The sequence below is a fragment of the Cebus imitator genome, unplaced genomic scaffold (genome assembly GCF_001604975.1).
Source record: "Cebus imitator isolate Cc_AM_T3 unplaced genomic scaffold, Cebus_imitator-1.0 Scaffold3, whole genome shotgun sequence".
In the NCBI taxonomy this organism is placed as follows: Eukaryota; Metazoa; Chordata; class Mammalia; order Primates; family Cebidae; genus Cebus; species Cebus imitator.
This window is the reverse complement of record NW_016107318.1, coordinates 12,428,974-12,451,196: the sequence shown is the minus strand read 5'-3', so window position 1 is coordinate 12,451,196 and position 22,223 is coordinate 12,428,974. Positions and strand designations below refer to the sequence as shown.

At 37.6% G+C, this 22,223-nt stretch overlaps 1 protein-coding gene across 10 annotated transcripts in view; it reads left to right on the top strand.

The window, feature by feature from the left end:
* The first annotated feature begins 17,834 nt into the window (after positions 1–17,834).
* The window catches only part of LRRC7 (leucine rich repeat containing 7), a 579,044-nt gene continuing 574,655 nt past the window's right edge, over positions 17,835–22,223 (top strand). For 4 of the 10 annotated variants that reach the window (XM_037739858.1, XM_037739854.1, XM_037739837.1 and 1 more), the window contains exon 1: positions 18,651–18,739. In XM_037739858.1, coding sequence (XP_037595786.1) covers positions 18,732–18,739 — 8 coding nt within the window. In that variant the 5' untranslated portion in view covers positions 18,651–18,731. The other 6 variants (XM_037739865.1, XM_037739868.1, XM_017532080.2 and 3 more) reach the window with 5 other exon arrangements.

The following is a 22,223-nucleotide window of genomic DNA, read 5'->3' as shown; positions in this document are numbered from 1 at the left end:
CACAATTCTCAAAGATTTTGTATTTTACCCCCTTACTGATTTGAACATCCTTCAAGGGATCACACTGTAATTGTCTATGTCATTTAAAGTTCTTTGCACTAGGCACTCTAATATACATTGTTTGGTTTATTTCCCTAGAATATATCAGCTGTGAAAATAAATGAGTAAAAGAAAGATTTCCTTATCTCCAGCATTTCTGGGAAGGGGTGTGTCAGTGGATTTTATGTTACTGGAAAGAGACTGTCCAGTAGTCTACTTTGTCAGGAATTTTCCATAAAACATCTGTGAACTCACTGGACTTCAAGCTCCTATAGGTTAGGGATTTGGTCTATTTCATCTGCATTGTGAAAGGTCACGGAGACTGAGAATCAGGAATTACTAGACCATAATGGATGAGATTTATGAAAAATAACATGAAGGTAAGCAGCTGTGCACAACTGCTCTACTACATTGTGAGGAAACTAGAACAAAAATAGGGAAACAGGAGTTGAATGGGTATGTACATGTTCTTCCTATGTTTAAGAGCTATGTTACACTTTGATTTACCTTGCCTGAGGATAGCTTTGCAAGTTTGAGGCAAAAAAGTCTTTGGGCTCTTGTGGTAAGATCATCAGGGAACAGCTCTCTGGAGTTGGTGCAGTGCATAAGAGAGAACGGGCTGGTGGTGGAAATAATAGATTCCTTGGAAAAAGAAAAAGAAAATTTAAAATGGATTCTACCTTCTGGGTGCGCAAAGAAATTCTGAACATCACACAGAATCAAGGTATCTTATATTTGCATCAATTGTATGGATTATCGAATAAATTGTATTATGTGGCTAGGATATTTTTACCCTCTTTCTGTTCTCTAAGACACACAAATACCTAAGCCAGTCACTGCCAAGTCAGGTAGTCTTGTTATTATAATTTATATTTTTCATTGCACTTAAAGTGTTTTGCCCATAGTAGATGCTCATTAAATAGCTCAAACGCCATTTTATACAATTAATCATATATTCAGTAGAAGTAAAACATGAAAAGAGAACTTTAAAAAGCTTAGGTTTTATTGATGTTTTTATAGGAATCAGCTAATGGTCTATAATTTAAAGAAAATGGGCATATTAATGAGCACAGGAGCAAACTAATAGTGAAAGCATAAGTAGAAGGAAATTTTTACTTAAATAATTTTGATGTAGATTACAGTTATAAAGATATTTGAGCACACATTGTGGGTAATATAAGCAGGCAGTTCCATCTTAAATTAAGGAATTTTTAATGTAATAGCTCTGCTACCTTTATAAAGTTTCCATTTTTTTCCAGGAAAGCAACCTAATCTACTTGAAGTTAATGTTAGCATAGCATGAAGATCTTAAATTAACCCAGTGTGTACTTTAGAGAAACAGGAATATATCTAGACATATTTAGATATTCACAATACATAAAGGTTAAATACCATGATAAGACTTTCCTGGTTTTTTAGATATGCACTTAACATCATAAAATAACCTGTTAGATTTTAGAAGATAGTGTCAGCATTCTGATCCAGTATCTACTTATGTAATTAAACTATACCACTTCCATGGGTTTAATACTGTAAATAAATTGCATTCATAATGATTTTCATATTATCTATTCATTCTCAAAACTTTTCAGATTCTTACTTTTAAGTGCTTTGTATTATACAGAGAAACTACAGTAGAGAAAAAGAAACTATCCACTTTTATTTGAAATCAAATATCAAGCTTAAAACAAAATGACTGACTGAACTGTATTTAATTTTATTTTCTTATGCAGGAAAAATGCACTAAATAAATCAAGCCTGGATATACTGGTCTATAGCATTTTCAAGCCATGAAAGTAAAAAAACCTAAAACAATGTTATTGAGTTGAAAATTACCAGTGTGAACCACCAGTGTATAATGACAAGAATAAGGTTATCAAAAATCCTTTGGCTATATCTATGTAATGCCAAGTTCCTGTATGAATCTTAAAACATTTCTTTAACTCAACTGGAGGAAGGTTAGTTTATTGATGTGGCTGAAATCCTAGAGGGTATCAGAGATTCTCAGATCTGTGACCCTTCCTTGAAAGAATTGAAAAGGAGCTGAACGATGGGATAGTGAGTAGGTATAATGAGTTGACAAAACTTCAACACATTTTCCTTTTACTACTATAAGGTATCATGCAACTTAACTAAAAACTAATTTTCTATGGGAAAAAAAATTATATATATATTGATACCAAATTTTCAGCTATTTTTTGGCCACAGATAGAAAATATGGTGACAACAAAATCTTGTCCATTTATAGATAATAAGGTAAGTCTTCTGCATTTCAAGCTTACATAATTCTTTATTTCACATTTTCATTGTTGTCAATATAGAGATTAAATAAATGAAATATGTTTGTCTATCAGATAGGGAAGATTTAAATGATGATTGGTACACAAGGACAGTAGTGTGAAAACAGGAATTCTGATATACAGTTATTAAGAACATGAAGTAGTTTAATATTTTGGGAAGGGAAGGTACTATCAAATTATTGTGAATGTTTAGTTTTTATATTATCAATAACATTTCTAAAAAATATATGCTATAAAAGTCTTACACAAGAATGCAAAAACACATACACAAAAATTGTAATTGCAAAAATTGTCGCGATAGTGAAAAATTTAGGATTAACCTAATAATCATTAATAGGAAAGAGGTAACATGCATTATAGTACATCATGCAATGAGATTCTACGAAGCCTATAAAAAGAAGGGATATTAGCACATTGGTACTAAAATAGAAGGGTATTTCACAATATATTAAACAAAAAGCAAGTTATAAGGCAGTATATGTAATAAGAATACATTTCTAGGAGATAAAACTAATAATGTAACTATGTTTCCATACACTTAAAAAATTTAGAGACGTAAACCATATTAATAACTGCAGTTATTTCAGGGATATTAATTATACAGAGCTTTTATATTTCACAACATAAAATGTCTAAATTGCTTTGGATCTTAACAATAAGAATGTATTACTTCTATGTTCAGAAAATATAAAAATATAAAAACTGTCAGAGAAATCATTAGGTAACTTTTGCTCTTTTCTTGAACAATGCTTTAATACTATTGGTTTTTTAAATTACATAATTTCTAGTTCATTGGATTATCTTATATGTATATATCAGAGAGTTTAAAATGAGCTAAATTTGCTTGGCTTTCTATTTTTTATGTCTCAGTGTTAATTGTTAACTGAACATTCAGAACACCTTTCATGATTCAACTTGTTTATGGATTTTGTGTTTATAATATGAAGAGATTTTAATCAAGTAATTACCATTAATGCTAACCATTAGTATGCCCTACAATAAAAAATAACGAATTTTGCATTCATCATCTAGCTGATGGAAATAACTACTATTTAAAAGAGATTTTTGTTTACACTGACCCTGAAAACATATTAGGGGCATTAATAAAACAACCAAAAATATGTTTTTGTTTGTTTCACTTAGAAGCTATCAGTAAGTAAAGTAACCATTATGTCCTTTGTAACAGCATCATGGTGACAGGGCTCATTTCCACTGCCATCTCTTAAAATACCATGCCTGACAGAAAAGCAATATATGAAATGCTACTTAACCTAGCTAACTTCAACATTTTTACACCAAAAAAAAAAAAAAAAACAACACCTCAAAAGTTGTAGTGTAAACAGATGTTAGCCTACTTCCAAAATATGGCAGGCTTAATACCGTGAAACTACCCCTAGGACAAAACACCTTGAAATGCGGGGAAAAAAATAACAAACCACATTTTTTATTGTTTTGTGAAGCGTGAACTTCCAAAAAAGAAGGGAAATGTTTGGAGACCAAAATTAAGAGAAAACAGGACACCACAATGATAAGAAGCATTAAGTATACAACTCCCCTAAAGGAATCTGTCCATTTTAGTAATCTAGAAGTTGTCTACAAAATGGTAGCTGAACAGGATACTAGACCTCTAACACAGAAAGGTGGGAGGTAACTGAGATCTCTACTTAAATGTGGGATCCTTGAAGGGTTACATCTTCACTAAATGGTTTGTTTAGAAAATGTCTACCCTTTTGAAAATACAGATTATAAGACACTTGTCTGCTTCAATATTGATTCTAGGTGGGGGAAAAAAGTCATTCTAAGGATTAATAATCACAGATGTGTCCTTTTCAGCACTTGGGACTTACTTGTGTTAGCTGGGAAATCCACAGCTTAAGTTGAAACAGTTTAGGTAGTTAGCTCCCTGAAGCACCTAGAAGAAAAAAATTGGAATGGAATAATCAAGGGTTTATGTGATTCCCTCAGATAAAATCTAACCCAAAATCCAAGGAAATATACCATCATGAGTAAAACTGAGGAGAAAATAAATCAGCGCCTCAAATTAGGTCCCATAGAATTTGGATAATAAAATTATCAGCTACAGTATGAAATATGCTGTATACAGCATATACAATTTACTCCTATATCTGAAGGAGTAAATCCAAAACATGGGGAAAAAACATGATGCTTTCAGAAAAGATTAGAAAAAATTGATATATAACTTCTTGAAATTATTAATGTAATTAATTGCATTAAAACTTAATGGTGGATTAAATGTCACATTGGATAGTTGAGAGGGAATTAATTAGTCAACTGAAAGATAAAGGTCACAAATTTACACAAAATGTAGCGCAAAGAGGCAAAGTGAGAAACGTATGAGAGGTTAGAGATTAAAGATGAAATGTGGAAACAATACAGGGAATTAGGGGAAGGCAACATGTAGAGAGAAAAAGGCTAAATTTTCATCCAAAATCAATTTTGAATCCCCAGTGGCATAAAATAAAATAATAGAAAATAGAAAGAAAATTCCATGCCTAAACATATAGTATTCAAAGACAAAAAAAGAGAAAATATCTCAACAGCCAGAATGAAGGAATGATTATTAGCTACACAAAAATGGTAATTAGACTGAGAACGGATATTTCAATAGCATCAATGAAGACCAAGAACCATTGAATAACATTTTTAAAATGCTGTCAACTCCTGACTTTGAATCCTATACTATTTAACTTATTATTTGAGAATAGATTATGAAAAGACATTTCCATCTAACCTAAAATTTTATAATTTGGGGTTTTTATACTTATAGATGACAGGATATCAGGTGAATGCTGTTCAGGAGTAAACTTCATGAAATAAAATGTTAACCTGAATCCAGGTGAATCCCTACTTTTTTCATATTAACAAAATGCTGCTTTTCCTGATGATAAAATTGAAATGGTCTTAAAGAAACAAATCGAATTATACCACGTAGTATACATTTATATCAGTTATTCTTATTAATTAATAGTATCAAGACTCCATCTTGAGCTGTGATGAAATTTGATGCCAAACATCACCATTTTAAAGCATATTGAAATATTCTGCTGAAATTTATATACTAAAAGGCATTTCTTCCGCTTTGAAAAGCAAAATAGTGAGACCTAACCAAAATGTACTGGGCTCTTGACAACATACAATGTCCAAACTCTCCTGCTGTTACTAAAAATAAGCAATTTAATGAACTCATCAAATTGTTAAACTTGGTGCATTTACTACCACAATTTGATTATTTTTTGTCAGGAAAATAAACCAATAAGATTGTATGGACTGGAAAAGTTGGAAAAAACTTGTAAAACAAAATGTCAAAGTTATCACAGCTTAGTATATTATGCCATAGTCAAATCAGGATATAATTCTACTTATATTATACTCCATCATTTCTATTTAGGTTTAAATGTGGTCTTACATAACAAAAATGCTGTTATAATATTGTTCTCGTTATATTTATTCTGCCATGATTAAATGGAAATACATTCTTTCCTAGGAATTTTCTTTCTGAACAAAAGAAAATTCCTGACATTGTAATTGAGGTCCGAAGCCTTGAGTTATGAAAGAAGACAATTATAGATAGACCAATGTGACACCATGATATATTCCATCTCAAGGCATCACTCCAGCATTGATTGGAAAAAGTAGAACCATTAGAAATAATTATTGCTAATTTTTCAGTTATGCATCTGGAGGTTTGAAAAACACAAAGTAGAAAAAAAAGAGCAGTAAGTATTATTTTTCCCCAGCCTCTAAGAAAAGATGTCTGGTGTGTCTGTACTGAGCACAAAAACAATGTAATATTAACAATGTACAGATTGTTGGATTAAAGGATTACCTTAAGGAAAGGGAGTGTTGTGAATGCTCTGGGTTTTCAGTACATGTAGTCTTCTGAATTCTGGTCAGCAGTATAATTTGTATACATATACATGCAGACCATTGGACTTTCTTCAGTAGTTTATAGCTGTCATTAAGAAAGACTTTGTGGCCAGGTGTGGTGTCTCACGCCTGTAATCCCAGCACTTTGGGAGGCCGAGGCAGGGGGATCACGAGGTCAGGAGATGGAGACCATCCTGGCCAACATGATGAAACCCCTCCTCTACTAAAAATACAAAAAATTAGTCGGGCGTTTGGCACGCGCCTGTAGTCCCAGATACGCGGGAGGCTGAGGCGGAAGAATCGCTTGAACCTGGGAGGCGGAGATTGCAGTGAGCCGAGACTGCGCCAGTGTGCTCCAACCTGGGCGACAGAGCAAGACTTTGTCTCAAAAGAAAAAAAAAGAAAGACAGACTTCGTGAGAAGAAAACATCAATTCAATTCCCCACCAGTTTTTTGTTTTTTTTTTTTTTAATAATTTCTAACTTTTCAAAATAACAATAATGTATTAAATTTTGAAGGGCTGGAGGGGCCAAGATGACCAAGTAGAAGCAGCTGTGGTCTGCAGCTCTCACTGAGAAGAGCAAAAACGGCGAGTGAATCCTGCACCTTCATCTGAAGTATCCAAATTCTCTCATTGGGATTCATAGGCAGTTGGCAAGCCCCACAGAGAATGAGGAAAAGCAGGGTGGGTTGACAGCCCACCTAGGTGTGCCATGGGGCAAAAGCAGCTCCCTCCCACAATCGAGGGAGGTGTTTCCACTAGTGATACCTCCAGGTGTGGGACATTCCTAGGTGAATAGGGTCTACAGTGGCTCTCTAGCAAACCACAGTAGCCCTACAGAAGAGGGGCCTGACTGTTAAAAGAAAAATTAACAGAAAGCAACAACAACGACATCAACACAAAAGACCCCACATAAAAACCCCAAGCAAAGTTTAGCAGCCTCAAAGATTGGAGTTCAATAAGCCCGTAAAGAGGAGAAAAAAAATCAATGCAAAAACACTGAAAATTCAGAAAGCCACAGTGCCTCTTCTCCAAATGATCACATCTCTCCAGCAACAGAACTCACCTGGGGCTGAGTTGGATGAATTGACAGAAATAGGCTTAAGAAGGTGGGTAATAATGAACTTTGCTAAGCTAAAGGAGCATATTCTAACCCAATGCAAAGAATTTAAGAACGATGATAAAACATTACCACAGCTGGTAATCAGAATAACCAGCTTAAAGAGGAACATAAATGACCTGATAAAGCTAGAAAACATGAGAACTTCACAATGCAATTGGGTCAATTGCCAAATAGACCAAGTGGAGAAAAGAATCTCAGAGCTTGAAGACTAACTTGCTGAAATAAGACAGACAGAGAAGATTACAGAAAAAAGAATAAAAAAGGAACAAACAACCCTCCAAGAAATGTGGATTATGTAAAAAGACAACCTGCAGTTGACTGGCGTACCTGAAAGAGACAGGGAGAACATAACCAAGTTGGAAAACATAGTCCAGGATATCATCCAGGAGAAATTCTCCAACCTAGCAAGACAGGCCAACATTCAAATTCAGAAAATATAGGAAGCTTTAGTGAGATACTCCATGAGAAGATCAACCCCAAGATACAACATAATCAGATTCTCCAAGTTCAAAATGAGGAAAAAAGTTAAAGGCAGCCAGAGAGAAAGGCCAGGTCACCTTCAAAGGGAAGCCCATCAGACTAACAGCAGGCCTCTAAGCACAAACTCTATAAGCCACCAATATTTCAAATTTTTAAGAAAAGAATTTTCCACTCAATAATTTCATATCCAGCCAAACTAAGCTTCATAAGTGAAGGAGTAATAAAATCCTTTTCAGACGATCAAATGCTGAGGGAATTAATTACTACTGTGCCTGCCTTGCAAGGGCACCTGAAGGAGACACAAAATACGGAAAGAAAAAACCATTACCAGCCACTACAAAAACACACTTAAGTTCACAGACCAGTGACACTATGAAGTAACTACATAAACAAGTTTGCAAAATAACCAGCTAGCATCATGATGACAGGATCAAATTACCACATAACAATATTAACCTTAAATTTTAATGGGACACAGAATGGCAGGCTGACAGTCAAGACCTGTTAGTGTGCTGGATTCAAGAAACCCATCTCACGTGCAGAGGCACACATAGACTCAAAGCAAAGGGATGGAGGAGGATTTACCATGAGAGTGAAAAACAGTAAAAAACAGGGGTTGTGATCCTAGTATATGACAAAACAGACTTTCAACCAACAAAAATCAAAACGACAAAGAAGGGCATTATGTAATGGTAAAGGATCAATTCAACAAGAAGAGCTAAACTAAATATATATGCAGCCAATACAGGAGCATCCAGATTCATAGAGCAAGTTCTTAGAGATCTACAAAGAGACAGACTCCCATACAATAATAGTGGGAGACTTTAACATCCCATTGTCAATATTAGACAGATCATCGAGACAGAAAATTAACAAAGATATTCAGAACCTAAACTCAACTCTGGATCACATGGACCTGATAGATATCTACAGAACGCTACCAAAAACAAGAGAATATACATTCTTCTCAGCATCACGTGGTACTTACTCTAAAATTGATTGCAAAATTGGAAGTAAAACACTCCTCAGAAAATGCAAAAAACTAAAGTCATAACAGTCTCTCAGACCACAGCACAATCAAATTAAAACTGAAGATTAAGACACTTTCTCAACACCACATAACTACATGGAAATAGAACAACTTGTTCCTGAAGGACTCCTGGGTAAATAATGAAATTAAGGCAGAAATCAAGAAGTTTTTTGAAAACAATGAGAACAAAGCAAAAACTTACTTGAATTTCTGGGACACAGCTAAAGCAGTGTTAAGAGGGGAACTTATAGTTCTAAATGCCCATACCAAAAAGCTAGAAGATCTCAAATTAACATCCTAACATCACAGTTAAAAGAACTAGAGAATCAAGAGCAAACAAACCCCAAGCTAGCAGAAGACAAGGAATAACCAAGACCAGAGCAAAACTGAAGGAGATAGACACACACACACACACACACACTAACCTTCAAGACGTCAATGAATCCAGGAGCAAGTTTCTTTGAAAAAATTAGTAAAATAGACTGATATCTAGACTAATAAAGAATAAAAGAGAGAAAAATCAAATAGACATAACCAGTAGTGATAAAATACATATTACCACTGCCTCCACAGAAATACAAACAATCATGAGATAATACTATAAACACCTCTATGCAAATAAACTAGAAAATATACAAGTAATTGATAAATTCCTGTACAGCCTCTCAGAAACTGAACTGGGAAGAAATTGAATCCCTAAATAGATGAATAAAGAGTTCTAAAATTAAGGCAGTAATAAATAGCCTACCAACCAAAAAAAAGCCCAGGACTAAACATATTTACAGCTGAATTCTACCAGAGATACAAAGAGGAGCTGTTACCATTTCTTCTGAAACTATTCCAAACAATTGAAAAGGAGGTACTCCTCTATAACTCATTTTATGAGGCCAGCATCATCCTGATACCAAAACCAGGCAAAGATACAACACAAAAAAAGAAAATTTCAGGTCAAAATCCCTGATTAACACTGATCCAAATATCCTCAAAAAATTATGTTTGATGTGCTGCAGGTCAAATCCAGCAGCACATCAAAAAGCTTATTTACCACAGTCAATTTGCCTTTATCCTCAGGACACAAGTTTGGTTCAACATACACAAATCAATAAATATAATTTGTTACATAAACATAAAGACAAAAACCACATGCCTATCTCAATAGATGCAGAAAAGGCCTTCAATAAAATTCAACATCGCTTCACGTTAAAAACTCTCAATAAGGTAGGTATTGAAGGAACATACCTCAAAATAATAAGAATCATCTCTGACAAACCCACAACCAATATCATACTGAATGGGCAAAATCTGGAAGCATTCCCCTTGAAAACCAGCAGAAGACAAGGATGCCTTCTCTTACCACTCCTATTTAACATACTATTAGAAATTCTGGCCAGCATAATCAAGCAAGAGAAATTAAAAGGGTATTCAAATAAGAAGATAGAAAGTCAAATTGTCTTTGTTCACATATGATATGATTCTATATATAGAAAACCTCATCATCTCAGCCAAAGAGCTTCTTAAGCTGATAAGCAACTTAAGCAAAGTCTCAGGATGCAAAATCAAACTGCAAAAATCATGAGCATTCCTGTACACAAAAACCAGGCAAGAAGAGAATCAAATTAAAAATGAATTCCCATTCACAATTGCTAAAAAGAGAATTAAATACCTAGAAATACAACTAACAAGGGAAGTGAAGGACCTCTTCAAGAGAACTACAAACCACTGCTCCAAGAAACCAGAGTGGACACAAACAAATGGAAAAACATTCCATGCTGATGGATAGGAAGAATCAATATTGTGAAAATGGCCATACTGCCCAGAGCAATTTATAGATTCAATGCTATTCCCATTAAACAACCACTGACATTCTTCATTAAAAAAAAATATATATATATATATATATAAATTCACATGAAACCAAAAAATAGCCAAGACACACCTAAGCAAAAGGAACACAGCTGAAGGCATCACACTACCTGACTTCAAACTATACTACAAGGCTACAGTGACCAAAACATCATGGTACTGGTACAAAAACAGGCACATAAACCAATGTAACAGAATAGAGAACTCTGAAGTAAGACTGCACATCTACAACCATCTGATCTTTGACCAACCTGACAAAAACAGCAATAGGCAAAGGATTCCCTATTTAATAAATGGTGCTGGGAGAACTTGCCATATGCAGAAAATTTAAACTGGACCCCTTCTTTATACCTTATAAAAAATTAACTCAAGATGTATTAAAGACTTATATCTAAAACCCAAAACTATAAAAATTCTAGAGGAAAACCTAGCCAATGCCATTCAAGTTATAGGCATGGGCAAAGATTTTCTGATGAAAACACCAAAAGCAATTGAAATAAAAGCAAAAATTGATAAATGGGATTTAATTAAAGAGCTTCTTCACAGCAAAAGAAACTATAATCAGAGTAAGCAGACAACCTTCAGGATGACAGATTTTTTTTTTCAATCTATCTATCTGACAAAAGTCTAGTACCCAGAATCTACAAGGAACTTAAACAAATTTACAAGAAAAAAGCATACAACCCCAATAAAAAGTGGACAAGGAACATGAACAGACACATCTCAAAAAAAGACATTCATGCGGCCAACAAACCTGAAAAAAAAAAAACTCAATATCACTTATCTTTAAGGAAATGCAAATCAAAACCACAATAAGATTAACATCTCGGTCAAAATGGCAATTATTAAAGTCAAGAAACAACAGATGCCGCTGAGGTTGCAGAGAAATAGGAAGACTTTTACACTGTTGGTGAGAATGTAAATTTGTTCTACCATTGTGGAAGACAATGTGGCAATTCCTCAAAGATTTAGAACCAGAAATGCCATTTGACATAGCTATCTCATTACTGGGTATATACCCAAAAGAATATAAATCACTCTATTATATAGACACATGCAGGCCAGTTTCAGTGGCTCACACCTGTAATCCCAGCACTTTGGGAGACTGAAGCGGACAGATCATGAGGTCAGGAGTTCAAGACAAACCTGACTAATATGGTGAAACCCTGTCTCTACTAAAAATACAAAAATTAGCTAGGTGTGGTGGTGCATGCCTATAGTCCCAGCTACTTGGGAGGCTGATGCAGGAGAATCACTTGAACCTGAGAGGCAGATGTTGCAGTGAGCCAAGATCACACCATTGCACTCCAGTCTAGGTGACAGAGTGAGACTCTGTCTCAAAAACAAACAAACAAAAAAAGATACATACACATTTATGTTCATTGCAGTACTACTCATAATACTGAAGGCATGAAATCAACCCAAATGCCCATCAATGATAGAATGAATAAAGAAAATGTGTACATATACACCATGGAAAACTACGCAGCCATAAAAATGAACAAAATCATGTCCTTTGCAGGGACCTGGATGGAGCTGGATGCCATTATTCAGCAAACTAACACAGGAACAGAAAACCAAACACATGTTCTCATTTTTAAGTGGGAGCTGAATGATGAGAACACATGGACACAGGAAGGTGGACAACACACACAGGGGGATGTTGGGGGCAGGAGGTAGAGCATCAGGAAAAATGACTAGTGCATGCTGGTCTTATTACTTTGGTGATGGGTTCATAGGTGCAGCAAATTACTGTGGCACACATTTACCTATGTAACAAATCTGCACATCCTGCACATGTATCCTGGAACTTAAAAAAAAATAATAATAAGAGCATGCAATTTCTTAATATAACAGAATTTTAAAATTAGGAAAACTCCGGCATGCTTTAACTATGTAATATCCATTTTAGAATTTAAAAAAAAAACATTAAAAATTTATATATACCTATAAAATCACCTAGAGATGGCAGAGACTTTCTCAGTATATTTTTATACAGTAATGTGGTGGTGAAGTTATCTACGTAGTTTTTAAAGATGTATTTCATTCTTGACTAGTCTTTTTACTCAGGTTTTATCAAGATAAACTTTCTGACGAAGCACTGGCATGATAAATTTAGTCTGAAGTTCTTGTAAGACAGAATTGCTAATTTGTTGTAACATTACATAGAACAAGATCTTGTGAAATAACAATCTGTTTTTGTAAGATTTGTGGTGTGAGAAAAATTTTAAAAGCTATTATGAATTTCCACCATGCTTAAAAACTTATAGTACAAAAAAAAAAAAAGGATGAAGGATAGTCAAACATTTTGAAGAACAAGATGAGGCTCCTTGGTCTCCCTACATATCAATACTGATTATAAAGCTTGAGTAATCAAGACAGTTTTTTTAGTTTTCAATTTGCATAGAATAGCAAAAACAAATTGCATATCCCAAAAATAAACCAATGAACTGATATATGATACACTATGCAGTGGTGCAAGCACTCATTCCATGGAGAAGAAAGTAGAAAAGAAAAATTAATCCCTACCTCACACCATACAGAGAATCAATTTCAGATTGTTTAGAATCTGAAAGATAAAACATAAAAATGATAAAGCTTTTGGAATACAATATAGAAAAATGTATTCATAACCTGGGAGGGGGGTATTAAAGATTTTTTCAAACTAGATACAAGCACATCCCATAAAGAAAAGTATTGATAATGTTATCAATTAAAGCTTCTTTTCACAAAAATACACCATATGAAGATTGAAAGCCAAAGAAGTGATACAACTGGCAAAGGATTTGGATCTAGGCTACAAACAAAGACACAGATATACAAATCAAGAAAACCCAATGAAAATTAGTGAAATATACGAATAAGCAATTCATATTGAAAATGTGAGTGGCAAATAAACCTATTAAAAGGTGCTCAACCTCGTGAGCAAACAAATGTGAATATGAACCTTAATAAAGTATCATTTCTCAACCCTTAGGCTGGACAACATGAAAATATCTGATAATACCAAGTATTGCCAGGGTGTGAACCAACAGAAACTTTTACAAATCCTAATAAAACTGTAAGCCATGTGAAAAACAATTTAATATTGACTGTATTATACCCTAAAGCAGAAATCCACTCCTAGGTGATACATAAACTAGAAATATTCTTATGTACATTCATAAAGAGATATAAACAAACGTTCCCAAGAGCATTACTTATAATAGTAAAAACTGTCATCAGAACATAAATATGATGTTTATACAATTAACTATTATGCCACATTAAAAATCAGTCAACCAGAGTTACATACATGAAGATGAATCATTCTCATTTACATAATGTTGATATTTTAAAAAGCAAAAGCAAGTTGCAAATGAATGCATACTGTATTATTTATATGAGGGTTAACTATGCTAAGCAATACAAAAAATATTGTTAGTAGTAAAAGTGTATAAAATGCATGAATGTTTAAATGTACAAATAAATATAAAATTTAGAAATGAGATTACCTTTTGTGTATAGGGGAAGGGGGTGGACAGAGATAGAGGCACAGGAGAGGAGGCTTTAGTCATATCCATAATGCTTTCTTAATGGGCATGATGGGTATATCAGTGTTCACTGTATTTTTTCATCTTAAACAGGCAAATTACTGTTTAAAAAATAATTATCCAAATGAATTAAAATCCACAATAAAGAAGAATTTTCTTTAGCTAGAACAGATTGTTAATTTGAGAGGTCAATTTCATAGTAAAAGCCGTCTAACAAATTCTTTTGAAGAAAAATCTTAATGACCTACCTCCATTTTCTATTCAAAACCTCCACCTGGCTTTTCAAAAACTAACAACAAAGCATCACTCTCTACCCTTATGGTACCCCACTCATTCTGATCCCGTCTTACTAAGCTCTACTGTCTCTGAGGTTTTCAGACCTTCATCTTCATAAATAAAAATTTTGTAATGTTTTCTATGTCCCCAATTACCAGAATCTAATTAAACCAATCCTATTAAGATATTAACAACTCAAAACTAAAAGTGTTATCCTCTCTATAAGTAGTTTTATTTTAATGAGTAATTGTCAAAGAGGATATCTTTTAAGACAAGGGTAACATTTCAGGCATCAAAAGAGAAATATTAGAAGATATTTGGCATCTTTTTGTTTAGTACCACCACATGAGTTTTATTTTCAAATAAGGTTAGTCTTTGCTTATCCTAAGAACCATTATCATTTCAAAGATTTTAGTAGTAGGTTGTTCAAAGAAGTTGATTAACAACATCTTTCTCCAATTTTTAGACAGTCATCTGCATTTCCAGAGGGTTGATGACAGGGCAGCTTGCAGTTTAAAGACAGCACCTGCATTTACATTTCAATGGTTCCATAATTCTATGGAACCATTGAAATCTCTTCAATATGTCTCATTGTTTAAATAGTAAAGGTGGCCAGATTTTGTTAAAGATTCAAAAATCTTACAAAAAAAAAAATGGAGCCATTGTATTCAAAGCTTATTCTAAAAAGGGTACCTTCTCCTACTTTTTAAGGCTGTAATCATGTTTGTTAAAACCCATAGCCATTAGGTGGACATCTGAAAATATTTAAAATATTTTATCCATTTGATCTTTCTGGTCCCAAATCAAGATTCTGGCACAAGATAAAGGGGAAAGGAAGACATGTAATTTGAAATGTGTTATATCAGCACCATCAATTTTTAATTTGGGATTCCAAAAATTATATTTTTCTCCATTGGAAAGGAATATGTTTGTTTTCACTTAGGAAACTACTTCCACTTATCACACAGAAGGTAACTTCATTGGTAGATATGCTACCTGTTTGCAAGGATCTGCGGTTACTCATAATTGGCTGTGATTAAACAGAAGAATTTTCGTCAAATATTTTGATACGAAAGAATGAAATCTGAAGTTAAAATAAGAAATTTTGGGTTCAAGTGCAGGGCTACTAGATACCCTTATGAGATGAGCCTTTAAGCACTTTCTATAAGTGTGAATTAGATTATCCACCACCTAGATTTAGGAAAGGATTAAATGAAAGAATATATGGGAAAGTACTGTGATGATTGTATTCAAAAGAACTGGAAACCCATATAGGACTGCTATAATTGTGTAATTGTTGTGCCAGGTTATTTTGTCAATAGATTTTTAATCAGCCCCTAAAATATTTCATGTCACTCCATCCACCTGAGACACTGAGATGTGGCAAAATGTTTACAAGGACAACATTGTAGGTGAAAAAAATAGAGCACGATAGTGGTCAATTCAAAAAATTCTTTTAACAATTTTATTCCATTTCCTTGCTATTTTTCAGAACCCTTTCTTTTGGTGTTTTGTAACACTATAAAAAATGATCTTGCTTTTCAAAATATACTCCTCTTCCTTTCTATATGCAAATGATGTGAAGCACTGGCAAGGTGTCCTTAAAAGTCAGCCCACCTCCATGGCACAGATAAAGTGGGCAATAATCCCTTTCTATGTCCTCTGCACATTAGACGCCAGTCTCTCAAGTCTCTTTCTAGACGATTTCTAGCAGCCAGGAAAGATGATTTTTGACCTTGAAAACGTTGGCATTCCAAAGCTAAGAATACAATTAGGTGTATCTTCTTTTGGTAAACTGCAAGCTTACATACACCCCAGAGTGGCATTTGAATGCTGTGTACAGTCTTGACTGTATTCGAGATTAGAGAACTGAAGACAAAATTGTTTCTCTTGTAATAAAGAAACAAAAACCACATAGCCTATATTCCATGAAAGAACACCAGCATAATATACACATTTTTAATTCATTGGATGTATGTAGAGAATAAAAGTGTAAATACAGGCCGGGCACGGTGGCTCACGCCTGTAATCCCAGCACTTTGGGAGGCTGAGACAAGTGGATCACCTGAGGTCAGGAGTTCGAGACCAGCCTGGGCAACATGGTGAAACCCCGCCTCTACTGAAATTACAAAAAATTAGCCGGATGTGGTGATGCGCGCCTGTAATCCTAACTGCTCGGGAGGCTGAGGCCGGAGAATCGCTTGAACCCGGGAAGTGAAGGTTACGGTGAGCGAGACTGCACCATTGCACTGGGCAACAAGAGAGAAACTCCGTCTCAAAAAAAAAAAAGTGTAAATAGTATTAGCTTCATCAACATGTCTTGCTACTTATGAGACTTTAGAGAAGTGTATGAGAAGAAAGTGTGTGTGCCTTTATTTAAGAGAGTATATGAGTGCGTGCGTGTATGTGTGTGTGTGTGTGTGTGTGTGTGTGTGTCAGTCAGAGACAGAGAACGTTCATGGCAGGAGGAGGGGCGGTGAATAGATGAAGGGAAGTTGGGAAACCCCTTCTCTTTTTGTGCACTTCCAGGGCAGCCGCCGCAACCCCAGAATGAGGAGACGACTTGAGAGCAGGCACAAGGGTCCATGCGGTAACTGATGTGAAGCGACCTGACGCACAAGCAGAGACTTTTCTCCTTGGCAGTCAACAACCTGCAGCAGGCAAGGCGGGCGGGGGAGGAAACCCCGAGGAGGCGCTCCCGGCCGCCTCTTTGCTGAGATAGCAGGAGCAGCTTCCTGAGGAGCCGCGAGCGCAGCCTCATTGAGCTGGTGCGGGTGCAGGGGCGCGCGGGAGGGCGCGCAGGCCGGGAGCCGCTTCTGCCGCCCAGGCGGCCGCGCTGCAGGGCGCCGCGCCGCGCTGCCGGAGCGCCTGGGGCTGGCCCGCGAGCTGGAGGAGCCCACGGCCGCGCTCCGCCCGGCGCTGAGATTCGTGCCACCTGCCTCGAACAACAAGGGAGACAAGAGGAACCCTGAGAGCTCGGCCCCTCGTCCGGTTCTCGAAAAGCAGCCTGTGGTGACTGAGCCAGGAGAAAGCTATCGTTTCAATTCTCCGCCGGACTGGGATATCTCTTCTCATAATTTGGGGGAGCCCGAGTAGAGGTCAGAGGGGCGAGGACCTCAAAAAGGGGCCGAGGGCTGTGAACATGGTTACCCCCTCCTATCACTGGAAAATCTCCTTGACATTTTTCACACTTTGAAGCAGCTGCAGCTGGTTTCGTCGGAAAAGGGGGTGGGGAAAAAAGAGAGGGGGCGGGGAGAGCGGGGAGACACAGCCAAGAGCCGCGAGCAGCGCCTCCTCGCCTGCCAATCCTGGCACCTGTGCGCTGAGCCACTGCACTGAGGAAGACCCCACTCCGGACGAACACCGGGCTTGAAGCTACGGACACCCAGCCCCTGTGCAGTGGGTTCTCGCCGGCGGGACCTGCAGCCGCCCACTCGGGCCACCGCCACAGCCGCCTGCAGCCGCGGAGCGCTCAGCCCCCCCAAGACGCCCGCTGCGCCCTGGCCCCTGGGGATCCTCGCCCGGCACAGGCGCGGCCACCGGCAGGGGTTGTTACGGAGTTGGGTGCAGGATTCGCCTTTCCTGCTCGTCTCTTCTCCGCCCAGGATTTATTGTCTGTGGAGCCTTCTGGGGGTGGGGAAGGAGCTGCGCCTCAGCCGCCGCCGCCGCTGCTGCCGCGGTCGCTAGCGCGGCGCGCAGGGCAGGCTGAGGCTGGGGAGTGGACGCGCTCCTGCCTCCCCCGCTAGCCCTTCGGGCTTCCCCTCGGCGGCTTCCCGCGGGAACCTCTCCAGCCGTCCACCTGAAGGGCACCGGCATCATGGTCTAACGTGACACCTTCCTGGATTCCCCTCAGTCTCCTGTTCTTCCTACCGTCTACTCCTTCCCTCCTCTCCTCCTCCTTCGAGGACCCTGGCGCCCACTCTACTGCGGACACCTGAACACTTAAGGAATAACCGTTGGCAGCTGCACGGCTACGCTCTCCGGAACCTCATGGGCAGTTTCTCCCGCCGGCGATGTGAGTAGGGCACGCTCGTTCCGTGGCGGAGGGTGCTGCGGGGGCCCAGCCGCGTGCGGCCGCGGTGACTGTAGGCGCGCGAGGTGTGGGACCCCAGAGGCCGGCCGAGGGCGGGGGGGTGGCAGGGCGGGAGGCTTCGAGGCTCGCGGGGAGCTGCTCGTGCGGTGGCCTGCGGAGGCGGCGATGATGTGGTAGCTTGCAGAGCATTTGGAAATGGGGTGCTAACCGGGCGGGTGCATGGGAGCACCGAGTAGATTGAGCTGGCAAGAGACCTTAAAGGGTTACATACTGCGAAAAGGAAAGGTAAATGCTGGGCGCTGGTGCTGGGACCATTGGTTCATCTGAAATTAGGTTTAGCTCCTCGTTATTATCTTGGATATCTCCAGTCAGCTTTTCTCCCAGAGGTGTCTGAGGGATGAAGCGCATGTTTGGTCGTGACACACACTCACACTCACACACACTTGTGGCAGGACGCACTTGTCTCTTTATCTTGGAAGGTGTTGTATCAATGTCTCGATGTCTGTTTGAAAAAAATAGAATTAGAAGATTTTTTTTTTTTTTTTTTTGTCATTGGATTGAAGGGAAAGGGTGGGGTTTGGGGGGATGGAGAGGACTAAGGAGCATGAAAGACTGGAGGAGGAAAAGAAGTGGGGGAGCGCGTTCCCTGGGAGTCAGGGAGAACCTTGCCTCCCTCCCCATCAGCTAGACAACTCCTGCCCACACATCTCCTTTGTGTGGCACGAGAAGCTGGTGAACCTGCCTATTCCCAATCCAGCCCTGGATCCCCTTGAGAATCTTGCGTCCTCCTCTCCGAGTTATTAAGGATGCAGGACGTGTTTCGGATCCTACGTGGAAAGAGGGAGGGAAGCACATTAGCATTAAGGTAATTATGACACCCTGGCTCGCGGCGGACTATTACATTGGCTACCGGTGGTCTCTAGTCTTACTGTTTGCAGAGTCAAGAATGGGGGTGGGGGTTGGGGGACGGTACAGATTGCCTTTTAAAATAGTGTGACTTCATTATAACGGAGATGGCTGCAAGACTGCTTCCTTACACTACTTCTCGGCCATCAGGGCTGAATAAAGGACCCGCCTCCGCCCTCTCCTCCCACTCTTCCCTGTCTGTCTCTTCCCCATCAAGTCACAAAGCTAGCGGGTTGGGCGAGAGGGTGCAGCGCAAGGCAGGAAAAAGAAGGGGTCACTTTCCCAACTCCCGGGAATCAGCTTCAGAAAGGAGCCATCTGCAACTCCCACGTTCCTTTCGAAGTTCTCCTTCAAAGGAGATTATTTAAAAAAAAAAAAAAAAAAAAAAACAACAAAAAAATCAGAAAGACCTAAAATAAACACACTAATATCAAAAAAAAAAAAAAAAAAAAGCGGTGGGGTGGGGACCGGTAAGACACAAGGGTACTCTACCTGCTCTTTTTGATTACTTTTCCAATACTCTTTCAACATATCGAATTTACCTGCAGTGGTAACTGGGTCAGCAGGTAAATAAATTTGTATCTGTATATGTCGAAATGTGGTTCTTCTGATGGATGAAAAGCAATTTTATGTGAGCATATTCTAACCTAAGCGAAATTTCTAAGCACAATAGAGATTTTTATAGCGTGGGCGAGAAGAGTGCATTCCAGCGAAAGCAGGACACGTGATCCCTCCAACGGGAGACATACAGTATTAGGAACTCGATTTTCTTTGTTCCAGCCTGAGCCTATGAGATGCTCAACATCCCGATTGCTTAAGTCCTCCTATAAAAAGGGGAAAAATAATAAAGTTGATCGGAGGCGAAATAGAGGGAAAATAAGCAGAGGTAGATATGCGTGAACGGTTTGAAAGCTTCGCCTCTGCCTTTTTTTTAACCGCCCACCCTTCACCCCCACCCCTTGCTCCAGTCAGCCCCCTGTATTGAAATGAGGCAATTCTTCTGGGAGATGCGGTGGAAAAGTTCTCCAGCCCCTGCACACGTGGGTTCCCCAGCACTTCAGAACCTGCTGTGATTCGCAACAGATTACACCACCTCCCCAGTCCAAGTGTCACGCCTCCATCCAGGTTTCCTTGAATTTACTTCCTGGACTATAAAGGAACTACCTCGAGACATATATATATACACATATATATATGTGTGTGTATGTGTGTATGCGTGTGTGTGTGTGTGTATATATATATATATATGGGAAAGTAGGGATGTAGGAATGATTTTATTTTTCCTTAAGAGTCATAGGACTAAAATATACTGGGAGTGTGTTTAGTGATTGTGTTTGAACTCCTGAAGTGTCTCAGGCCTGTGAAAAATGTCCGGAGGCCAGAATATTTATTGATTTAGCAGAGATATGACTTGTTTACAACCCAACATTTAGAGTTACCTGACTTGAGATTTCTTATTTCATTTTCACTGAATGTTTTATAATCCATCTTACTAGGCTAAAGTTTTTAAAAGTGGATTATTTATATTTATGCTGCATTGCATCATACTAATATGTAATGATAAGGAAAACAGTCAATTTTCATAACTTATGAGGTGAGAATTCTTTATACATTTTTAAGAAAAAAAATTGTCTATACAAGAAAAAATGTGTACTTACCATGGTAACACTTTCTACATTACTTGTGACTGCACATATGTGGCTTCAGAATTAGAAACAACTTCATAAAGAAGCCTGGTCCAATTGCAGTAGCCATGTTTTATTCAGAATTTTAGTGCAGCTTTGGGCTGGCATTATCATTTTCTCAATTAAATTCTTATTCCACTTTCTTTTATAAGCTTTTAATTTTTCTAATTATTTTATAGAATACTGAACATAAGCTTAAAGTGTTTTTGTGTTTCTGCATTTTTATTTGCTTTGGATTTCAAAAATTTATGAAGATATAAATTAACATGCATTTTATTGGTTATGAAAGTAATAAACTATATTATCTACATGATGTTCATTCCAAGGGGTACTTCCAGATCTCTCTCATATCAGTACATAGTACAAGATGAAATATTTGATATAAAAACCTGGTCTTGTTAATCACAACTTTAAAACATTCACTTTTTAGAACAGGTAAAATATTGATGTTAGCTTTTAATTGATGTATCAAAATTACACCTATACATACTAAAATTTTATTTCTGAATGAGTATAGCCCTACTATAAGAAGGAATCACACATTCCATGATATTATAACTTCATTTCTTACCCAGATAAAGAGTACACAAAGAATAACCAATTGTTGATAAATTATCATCTGAATTATTTATGTGAATTCTTACTGCCTTTTGCTCACATAAATTATTTCATAGTTTTTTTTGAAAAAAATAAACATATATGCTGTTGAACAAAACAGTTATAATAGCCACACTATCATCGAAAGACATTATTTGGTGTATTTTGTGTCTCTAGTAACAAGGCTGCTTTGAAGAGTATCATCCACATTCTTTTTTGGAGCCATGTAAATTTGCAAGATGACTTTGGGGGAATGTTAATTCAAATCTGTGACATAGTACAGACTTTTTTTTTTTTTTTTTTTTTTTTTTAATGACAGGCTGACTTACCATTAAGTAATTTCTATTGCCAAGGAACAATATCATTGGAGATGACTCTAGGCTCTTTGGAGAATCTTGAAGTTTTCACTCTGAATTTCTTTAGTTTAGTAGTCAACATCCATCTTCAATAGAGACTCTTCAATGTTACA